Here is an 11,005-nt window from a genome sequence, read left to right on the forward strand (position 1 = left end):
TACCCCCAGCCTCCACCACAGGTGTCCAAGCGCTTCACAGCTGAAGTCCGCCACCTGCGCTCACACAGCCCGAAGAGACAACCAGCTACTTCAGATCAGGCTGCACATACAGAGGGCTCCCTGCAACAGGTAGAAAACTGATAAAGTGAAGTAGCAATGGAAGAACATTCAATAGCAATGCCAACAGCATAAGGTCCTGGCAGACTCCTACACCTGATGACTGTAGTCCTCAGACTGCTTCTTCTTCAGAGTTTAACTCCCAACATCCCTCTGCCTTTCTGACCAACGTTGTAACTACCTTTTCTGAAGCTGCTCCAAGGAGAAGGTGGGGGTTTGGTTGGTTGGTTTGGTTTCGGGGGTGGTTTTGGTGTCTCAGAAATTGTCCTGGAGTTACTCAAGTAAAGATCTGAAAGGCTACCCAGAGACCTGAAAGAGTCAAGTCTCAACAGAAGTGACTTTAAAAAAATAATTAAAAAAAAAATACTCCTTCCCCTTCTACCCCACAGAAACAACCCTTAAACTCATTCCATCACTAGGCTTTAGTTTCCCTGCCCACTCAAACTTCCACCTGCACACCCTGAGCATGCAAACACCCGATCCAGAGGATAGCACAGCCGCTGGGACAGCACCCAATTCAAGACAGGACACCAACATTCATGCAGTTACTTATGGGTGTATTTCTAAGATGTCTGCCCTCCCAGTATGGACGGATACCTAGTCAACCCAGCAACATCTACAAACCTTTAGGGGATATCAGGAAACAGAACAAAAAGACAAACCACATCCAGCCACTATATACATGAAGAAAAACTAATTACGCAAGTTTGAACCAAAGGTGATTGAAGAAATCTTGCTTTGCAGCTTCCAGCGTGTTTCCTAGTTCAAGGCATTACAACCATTCCAGAGTAATTTTGAGCTTCAATAATCACTCTCCACAGATCTGTTATGGACAAACTGAAGTGATGGTCAACTGTGTGTCATTTACGTGCCTAAAGAATGTGTCCCTAACCATTCCTGCCTCTTTACCATGGCCTTTTTCTCAAAAAAAAAAAGAAAAAAAAAGGTAATAAGAAAAAAGTACTTTGTAAACAATCACAGCAAGTTTTAGAGAGGTATACTGCCCTTAACTGAGCTCTGAGTTCATTGTTCCACCTTCTGTTGGACCTAGCCCTTGCAGGGATGCAAGACTGAAGGGACACTAAAATTTTCAGTTTTATTTATCTTTATCTCATCAAACTCACTGTGAACACAAAGCCAATGCAAAAAAAATCTGGACTAACACGAAGTGATAAAAATAGCTGCATTTCTGCTAAGCCATATGTTCCTAGGAGAAACCAGCAAAACTACAGGAGTATCAAAGATGCCAATTACGCTGCCTCAATGCACTGATAGGCCGAAACATGGCAACAGCTTCATTTATACCGAACCTTTCCCTAGACACACTGCAAGCTGGAGGCAGCGCCGTGATTTCTATTCTAGAGGATTCCACTTCCAAGAACTTGCTAATAAATACAGTTGCTGTGTATGGCTGTAAATAGACAAGAGAGTGGATACAGAGAGTCTAAGGGGGCTCTTCTCTTAGCTACTGAAAGGTGAGAATGCAAGAAGCAGCCAAGAAAACAAGCACTGTTCAGCTGGCAACAACCAACAATAGTCACGCACAACTCTGCAAGATGCCTACAATGCTGTTTCTTAAATACTCCAAAGTCAAAATATCACGGAGGTCATAAGGCTTCAGGAAAACAAATCACGAATGCAGCAGGTTAAAAATAGAGAGGCCGTGCACAGTAAAGTAGTCAGAAAATAAAAAGAGCGACTGTAAAACTTACCTCTCTTATCAAGAGATAAGAGATATAAGAGATACTACCTTTTTATCAAGAGATAAGAGAGATCTTCCCCACCCCAAGCCTGCTCTTCTCCAGGTTAAACAATCCCAGCTCTCTCATAGCTCACTAACGTCTTCTACGATCCCATCTGATGGCCCTTCACCGGGCTCACTCAGGTACATCCACGACGGCCTCGCAGTGGGGAGCGCAGAGCCGGACACGACACCCGAGGGACGCCTGCGCCGGTGCTGAACGGAAGGGTCAGCAGTGGTGATCTCCCAGCCTGCTGTCCATGCTCAGCCTAAGGCAGCCCAGGAGGCTGCCGACCTCGTTTGCTGGGAGGGCACGCTGTTGTGTATGCACAGCTACCTTAAGCACAGGCTATTCCAGAAGCACGTGGATAGGCCCATTTGTTTCAACACACACCAACCACAGGCATTACATCAGTCTTTTCAATAATGCTACAGACTGGGGTTTCCCTCCCCCCAAGAGGAACCCTCCTGCGGCAGCATTAGGTTCCCAGCATCACCTCCCAAACAAGCCAGGATTCTCAGCTTTATGTTCAGCCACCAGCTCAGCCACCTTTGCTCCTGACACCTCTTTTAGGGACAGATTCCTGTCGGCTCCCTAGAGCAGAGTAATCCTGAGTTGCCCTCCCTACAGGACATCTAACTCCTCACAGGCTCTACAGTCACGCAGAGCACAAAGAGCCAGGTAATCAACAACACTTTCATCACCAACCTGTTTTCTAAAATCCACAAAGTTAGGCTGTTGTACATCGAAACAACTGTAAGGCACCAACAAGGTATCCCGTTCAGTCCTGAACACTAGATTTTAATTAGATCAAGTGCAGAACTGCCAGATGTTTAAAAAGATCACAGCAAACGAGGCTATTGCTTAACCATAGCCAGAGAGCATCACATAAATGTTCAGGAAGACACGGATGACGGCTGAACCTCTCAGTTTTCCCAATGGGAGAACAAAAGGATTCACAATTCGGGAATTCACTTGAAACTGGAACATAGAGTTGAAGATGAAGATGAACATCGATATGAAGCTAAACTGCTCTGCTCGTTCACAGCACCGGGCAGGAAGCAGCTTCCAACAGCTGTGGTCAGCGAAGCAGGGACTGCTCAGAGCTCCTTAGCAGCCCATGCCAAAGCAGAGAGGGTCTGAACCAGGGAATGAGAGGTAGTGCGGGAACCGACAGAACGAAAACCCCTCTCTCCCGGTGAAGGGCAAACCTCCAGCAGCTAGCACCAGGCACCACAGCACTGCGGTCTCTGTAACTGGAGCAAGGGCAGAGGCAGTGCCTGCAGCAACAAGTAGAAGCTTGGCTAGTCTGACAGCTTGGGCAGGGGGAAGACACATAAGACACAAAACAAGCAAACAAACGTACATCCCATGCCACTGGAAGATATTAGGAACGAGGTCACTCATCCCTGGCTATCACAGGCTACCTCGTGCTCACAAAATGATCTAAACCCACCTTCACAAGCAGGCTACCCCTGTACAAAGGGTAGGTGGGAGACTAAAGGCAACAGTAACATGAATTAAAGTTCAACGGAGGTGGGGTTTTTTTGTTTATTTGTTTGTTTTGTTTTGGGGGGGCAGGGGGGAAGCAAATGAAGTTCGGTTTGAACTCAATGGCTGTCTAAAGGATGAGGATGCACTCAGCTCAGCATCACCTAACCAAACACATTTCTAATTATCAAGGTCCAGGCACTGGCTGTGAGCGATGTGGGCACAACACAACCAAAGCATTATAAAGACAACCAGAGACACCACAGTCCTTGGAGAACGGACCATGGACTTGCTCCAGACATCTCATGAATAGCCCACTCCCAAAAAAATTATTATTTATGGGCTCTCCATTAAATATAATCTGATATGATCTGTGACAGATGCAACACATGACCCCCAGACGTGAATGCAGCAGCATTTTTTGCACTAGCACAAATGCACGGTGTCAGATTAATGCTCAACGATAACCCCACAGGGCATGATTAAGGGGGCACTAGTACCAGGAATCCAGCTCCAGATTCACCGTCTCATCAAGCCATGGCTGAGGTCACGCCACTGCAATATTTGTGAGACCATATCAGGAGTAAATCAGTGAAGAGGTCAGATTTAAAATCCTCATTTTCTCCCCACTGGAGGATTTTGGTTTGTTTTTAACCTCAAGCCACATAACAACTGACACGTCTTACAGAGCAATCGTAAAACAGAGATACCAGTACAACGAGGGGACAAGAGTAGGATTAAAACCAAAACCTATTACGTTGCTCAGAGATTTCCAGCACAAGAGACTGATTTTTCTATAACCTTTTTTTCAACTGGTATTTCACAGGCATAGGATGCCTGTGACTTTGAGACAGTGCTGAGGCAGCAAAGATTCCTTACTGTGAATTAGGAGGTAAGATTTAAACAGCTAAAATATTATTGCTTCAAATCAAGCTTTGTGTCTGAAAATATTACTGTAAGTTTGCACTCCTGTTGTAAAACTCACTCCAATTAATTGCTTTATGCCAAACAAGTTATTTTGCAATGTAAAAACTGTTTTAGAGCTACCCTTCTCATTGTATGTGCTCTTCCATATAGTCTAAACCTCTTCAAGAGATGAAAATAGGAAGAAAGAACTTCCTCGGTTTTAAAGCTAACCCTTTGCGCTTACAACTTAATCACCGCAGGCAGAGCACGTGGTCCAAGTGCTGTGGAAGAGAAGCCCACCGTCCTCTTTCAATGGACTCCGACAAGAATTCCACAAGTCAGAAATCTTCAGAAGCTGAAGAAACCAGGAGCTGATGAATCATAGCATAGGTTGGAAAAGGCCTCTAAGATCATCACGTCCAGCCTTTATCCTAGCACTGTCAGGTCTACCACTGAATCACGTCCCTGTGTCCATATCTACAGGGCTTCTGAATACCTCCGGGGTGGTGGGTGACTCAGCTGCTTCCCTGGGCAGCCTGTCCCAATGCCTCACAACCCTTTCAGAGAATTTTTTTTTCCTAGTATCTGACCTAAACCTCCCCTGGCGCACCTTTTTCCTCTTGTCCTATCGCTTGTTGCTTTGGAGCAAAGACTGACCCCCGCACCCCACTACAGCCTCCTCTGAGGTAGTTGCAGAGAGCGATAAGGGCTCCCCTGAGACTCCTCTTCTCCAGACTGAGCAACCCCAGTTCCCTCAACCATTCCTCACACGACTTGTTCTCTAGACCCTTCACCAGCTTTGTGGTCCTTCTCTGGACACCCTCCAGCACCTCAATGTCCTCCTTGTAGTGAGGGGCCCAAAGCGGAACGCAGCGCTCGAGGTGCGGCCTCACCAGAGCTGAGTGCAGGGGACGATCACCTCCCTCGTCCTACTGGGGCCTCCCTGGCCCCAGTATTTCTGACACAGTATTTCTGTTACAACACACTAACTACTGAGAAGTACCCCACCTTGGGAAAGCTTTCACTTGCTTCCCCAAGACGGAGAAAGGCAGAGGCCAAGAGGCAACTGAAGCAGCGTTACCAAGAACTGAAGCAGCACAGACAGTGAGCACACTGCCACTGCTCTCCCGCAGCATGGGTTCTGTTCCCAGAACGAACCAAGCCAGAGAGAAGATCTTCAGCGTGCTTCAGAGCACATTTCTCTGTTGCTCACATAATGAAATCACGCATTATGGAAAATCCTCGTTATATCAAAATTTTCACCCTACAACTGGTCAGTGCCATGCCCAGCAGCCGCTGTCAGAACCAACTGCCTGTTGTATTGTGTCTGTGAACTAACATTCAGCTTTAGCTCCGATCCATATCCCGTCGCACACAAAAACATGCACAGATGGAAGCTGCAGCTCTCACAGCACATGTTCAGAAAGAGTTTGAATAGAGATAGGGAAGATCACAGTGTTCCAGGCATAAATCAAGGGAAGGATCTATCCTCACTGGGTCTCATGCCAGCCCCTTGACAAGACTTCATTTTCCAACCACTCGTTCCCGCTAACAGAACTTGGCCATTGGTCTTAATGATCAGAAAAAAAAAAAAAAGGAGAGAGAGTCAACTTCTTTTGAACTGAAAAGCATTGTTTTACAGATCATTTTTATTACCGACAGCTGAAAATGCCAGCAACAATTCTACCCAAAATGCAACTTCGCACAGCTTGGTGTGCTTTAAAATTGTATTCCTTAAAACAGGACCCTAGCGGGGCTTCCACTTCAACATTTTTGCAAAAATCTTACCTGCTGGATTCACCCACGTTCAATCAAATGACAGCACAAGCTCTGTGCACAAGCCTAGCACTGCTTTAGAGGCAGAGCGGTTCGCCCAGGGTGCACACCCTAACAGCAATCTCGTGCTACTGCCGTTTAGGCACTCCAACATCTTGCCATCCAACTAGTTAACAAAAAGCAGGTGCACAAATCAATCCCCTGTAACTCAAAAAAAAAAAGTAGTAACAAGTACCCTGACACCTTCACATACCTGTAAGTATTTTAATCGCACACTCAGAAAGCCCACATGGTTTATACCATTCACCAAGCTTCTCACTTGCCTCAGCATAAAGAAGGAAGAACTTCAGAAACGGGCTGACGCAGGCTTTGCTATAAATATTGGTCTACCTTTTGCCAACATTGGCAAATGCTGGAAGTACGTATTTCCCAACCTGAACAGCGGTCCCTTTTCTTACCCAGGAACAAACAGAATTGCAGAATACAAACTTCCATCCAATTACAAACTACTTGTTTTTATGTCTAAAGAAATAAATTCTGGAAGAAAAAGTACATAACACCGACAGTAATCAATTAGAAAACACAGAGAAAAGAAAACAACAAGGGAAAGGAGAGAATAAAGATACCGAGGCTTTGAAGTCACATTTCAACACCAAACATTTGCTTTCTGAAACTAGTTCCCAGGTTTAAAACCTACTGTTGTGTTTGTGCACTCTTTTCTACTGTCCTCCTGTCTAAACTGTCATGGTTAGAGCTTTATAACAATTAGTTTAACAGACGCACATTTGATAGAGAAGCTGCCTAAGCAGGCTGAAGAGATCAACATACTTTTGATAGTTACTTCTGTCAATTCCATATAATCCTTTATTCTAAGGACACTCATCCAGACAGCCTCAGAGAAACATACGTTCAAGAGAATTACATGAAATGCACACGGTACCTGCATACTGCACGAGAAACATGGCAAGATACTGATAGTACTTCAATATTTCAGCCAGTTCTCCTGCCCCCTCCAGTTTGCTTATCTGTTTGTTTGAAAGGTGGATGGTTCGGCTCCCACACAAGGCTTCTGGCTTAGTGCAGCTCCACAAAAGCCACTGAGCACGAAAGGAAGGTGGGTCAGTAAAACTACCACTGCACTTCCCCACCAGCAGGCAGTGACAGCCCAGGCATCGAGAGCACAGGTTAGGACGACAGTTTACAAACTGCAACCGCATGTGTCCCCATCAGTCTCCAGTGACTGACACCAATGGGCTGATTCTTGGGTGGGGGGGAAGGAGGTGAAAGAGCAGCTGGAAAACTGATTAGCAGTAATAAATCTGAATCCGCGAGGGATTTCATACATCAATGCTCTAAGCGCTGGCATGCAGTTAAACAAACCCCGTTTGCATGCCTGAAATTACTTGCCTCTGCACAAAAGATTAAGTCCTGGTAATCCTTGAAGATAAAAGGCACACAGCCCACTTCTTGATTCTGGGAGCTTGTAGTGAAAAAGAAATATTAACTTCAGGCAAGCTTATTCTAGCAGGGCACTGTAAGAAAAGAGCTGTGAAGACTTACTCTCTTCTTTGCCTCCAGAGACACAACATTCACAACACTAAAGGTCTATCTGTAGCGCTTTCAAGTAAATGGCATGTATTCACAAACCACTGCCAACACAGCAGCAAAAACACGGAGACTTGATCAAGTTGTGTATGAGACGTGTTTTCTGTTTCCTGTTATAAACAGAGAAGACACAAAGGAAAACACGATGTACTGGTGTGCGTGCGCACCTACACGTGTATATCCACTGATGCCTAGTCTTTGCTTCCTCAACAGTCCTAACAAAGCCTCCGTGGCCTAACCACCGTGACAAATTTCCAAATATTTCACAGCACAGAGTGTTTTTAGGACACTCACATCGCTCTGTCAAACCACCTGTCCCCGTGACACAACATCTAGAACTCGTTTCACGCCAACACCTGCGCTTACAGGCGGTGCGCAGGCTCACTCTGGAAGCGGAGGTGCACAGCACGTAGCTGCAGTACAGAGAGGAACACGCCTAATCCCAGGCAGCTCATCATCTAGCTGGGGTACGAAGCGCTCTCCAGAAGCCACCCTGCCAACCTCACTCTCGGTATTTCCGGAAAGTAATACGTTCACCTTTGCACAAACGCACAATCTAAAATACCACTGTGAAAGGCTCAGAGACTCATCCCTGTCAAGACCAGTTTTCCATTTCTATCACCCCTGCAGAACCATACATGCAAGCAGATCAGATGTGTTTCTACAAACGAAGGGATGCAGGAATAACCGAACCTCGGACATAGACCTACTGGGGTGGAGCAGGAGAGTGAATTCCCGTGGAAAATTCACACTCACAGAATAGTTTGGGTTGGAAGGGCCCTTACACACCAGCCACTTCCAACCCCCTGCAGGGGGTGCAGGGACACCTCCCACCAACCCAGGCTGCCCAAGGCCCCGTCCAGCCTGCCCTTGAGCACCTCCAGGGATGGGGCATCCACAGCTTCTCTGAGCAACCTGTTGCAGTGCCTCACCACACTCATAGTATAGAATGTCTTCCTTATATCTAACCTAAACCTGCCCTCTTTTAGTTTAAAGCCGTAACCTCTTGTCCTACTGCTACAGTCCTTGATAGAGCGCCTCTCCAGCTTTCTTATAGCCCCCCATTAGGTACTGGAAGGCTGCTGTAAAGTCTCCCCAGAGCTTTCCCTTCTGCAGAACAGCCGGTCAGCGTCCAGCAGAGCCAGCAGCCAGGATCATCACAAAATCCTGCTCAAACCTGGTCTATAAGGACGGCTGCTGCTCCCCAAACAAGGCATCCGCAGAGAGATAGAAGCAGACCAGAGGCCAGGGGACAGCTACAGCACCAGCACGAGGACCGGAATTGCAAAGTCTCGGCTGAGAGCAGAGCAGCTGGGTGTTGTAGGAAAACACTGCTTTGGGATGAACACATTGGCACTGGAAGAATGTCAGCAGAAAAGTTGGGGATTAGGTGAGAAATCTCACACCATCTTTGGAAGATATTCAGAATGCCTCTCTAGCAACACCTTATCTTTGAAATTACTTGGAGATTGAACTTCACCCCTTCTACGAGCTGAAGTCACTGATACCAAAAACATGACCTTAAGCTAAGAAACCTGACCTTACAGTGGCTCAGACGGAGCTTTCAACAACTTAACACAGACAGCTTTACAGTTAGATGTTACTGAGTGCCCCAAATGTAATAACAAGAAACAGAGAAAACAACTACTCAGCTTCCAGAGAGGGAAGGAAATAGAATCACTGAACGGCTTGGGTTGGAAGGGACCTTAAAGATCACCTAGTTCCAACCCCCTGCCACCAGCCCAAGTTGCTCCAGTCCCCATCCAGCCTGGCCTTGGGCACTGCCAGGGACGGGGCACCCACAGCTCCTCTGGACAACCTGTGCCGGGGCTTCATCACCGTCACAGTCAAAATTTTTTTCCTCATACCTAATCTAAAGCTATCCACTTTTAGTTTAAAGTCATTATGCTTGCCCTATTGCTACACTCCCTGATAAGTGATGAAAAGGTAGAGTAGCAGGGAAGGAAGTCAAGTTTGCTGGACAAGCGGCTACCTCAGGTCGCCTTAGCATTTTACCTGTCATTGCACTGCCGTGCAGCAACGTTCTGCAGGTCAGGAAAGCGTGGTGCTCAACTACTGCAGATGCGCAAATGAAGTACAGGGGAGATAAACAATGACTGAAGTATGTGTAATAACGAGCAATCTATCCAAGGACTAATGTGTTTGTGTAAGAAACATGGCATTAAAGAACAAAAGCATTTGCATGCAGCACAATCGGAATGTATGTTGCTGTTAGTAGATGGACCTTGAGGTATGTACCAAAACATCAGTAAAATAATTAAGGCAGTAAGAAGCACATGAGTATAAAGCTCGAGTATAATGCTTAAAGAACCAAATAAACGTGTGCAGACATCTGTGTACATGTACAAGTGTGCTGCAGAGCACCTCTATGGTAGCTACAGAGTTTAACACCACCACCAGCTGTGGTTACTGTCGGGAGCATGCCCAAAACCCAGGATCGCTTCCTGCAGACGGTTGTACCAGAACAGGACAGATGTGAGTTACTCCGCTGGGCACAGCCGAGCCTGCCCGGTGCTCAGGAAAGATGGGAGCACCGCCAGTTACACCCAGCGGGTGAGACGCTGCTGCCACTCCTACCCCTTCCCAAACCAGCCGTTCTTGGAGCACCAGAAGCGGCCTGCGAAGGAGGCACTCTGTTAGCGTCAGCAAATCTGCCTCACCTCACCCTCCATCTTGTACCACCCACCTTGGGGCATTTCGATGAGCACCGAACGAGAGAGGCAGCCCGGAGGTCTCACACACGACACAAGCCTTCCCGAGCAGCCCCCCCGCCGCCCCACCAGACACCACCGGCGGCCTCCCGGCACCCCGCGAGCGGAGGTGCTCCGTGCAGAGGCAGCCTGCCGCCGGGGACGTGTGTGCGCCGGGCAGCAGTGACTGAACCGACCGGGACCGACCGCTCGGCGGCCACTTCTGGACTAAAGCTCCCCGCAGCCCCTCCCGGCTGCCTCCGGGACTCTCCGGGACTCTCCCGGGGCCCTCCCGAGGCCCGCCCGCACGCAGCGCAGGCCGCCCGCCCGCCCGCCCGCCGCGGGGGACTCGCCCCCACCCCCGGCCCGGCCCGGCCCGCATTTACTCACCGCCCGGCCCCGGCCCCGGCCCCGGCCCCGGCCCCGGCCCCGGCCCCGGCCCCGGCCCCGGCCCCGGCCCCGGCCCCGGCCCCGGCCCCTGCCCGCGCCCGGCCCCGCCGCGGCCGCCCTCGGCGAACATCGGCGCCGCGGCCCCTCCGCGCGGCTCGCCCAGGCCTCCCATTGGCTGCCGCGTCGCTAGGGGGCGGGCGGGCCGCGCGCACGGCACGCCGGGACAGCGGCGGCGGCGGCACCCGCGGGCGGCTCTGAGGGGCCCGG

General features: G+C 48.8%; 1 protein-coding gene across 7 annotated transcripts in view; it reads right to left on the bottom strand.

The window, feature by feature from the left end:
* ENOX2 (ecto-NOX disulfide-thiol exchanger 2) overlaps nt 1–10,880 on the bottom strand; it is a 50,624-nt gene extending 39,744 nt beyond the window's left edge. For 2 of the 7 annotated variants that reach the window (XM_083797282.1, XM_083797281.1), the window contains exon 1: nt 10,801–10,880. Coding sequence is in view for 3 of the 7 variants with exons in the window: in XM_083797283.1 (XP_083653409.1) it covers nt 10,345–10,354 (10 nt within the window). In the remaining 4 variants the exon portion in view is untranslated. The other 5 variants (XM_083797277.1, XM_083797276.1, XM_083797280.1 and 2 more) reach the window with 4 other exon arrangements.
* Nucleotides 10,881–11,005: the final 125 nt, after the last annotated feature.

Source organism: Anser anser (assembly GCF_964211835.1).
Source record: "Anser anser genome assembly, chromosome: 13".
Taxonomy (NCBI): Eukaryota; Metazoa; Chordata; class Aves; order Anseriformes; family Anatidae; genus Anser; species Anser anser.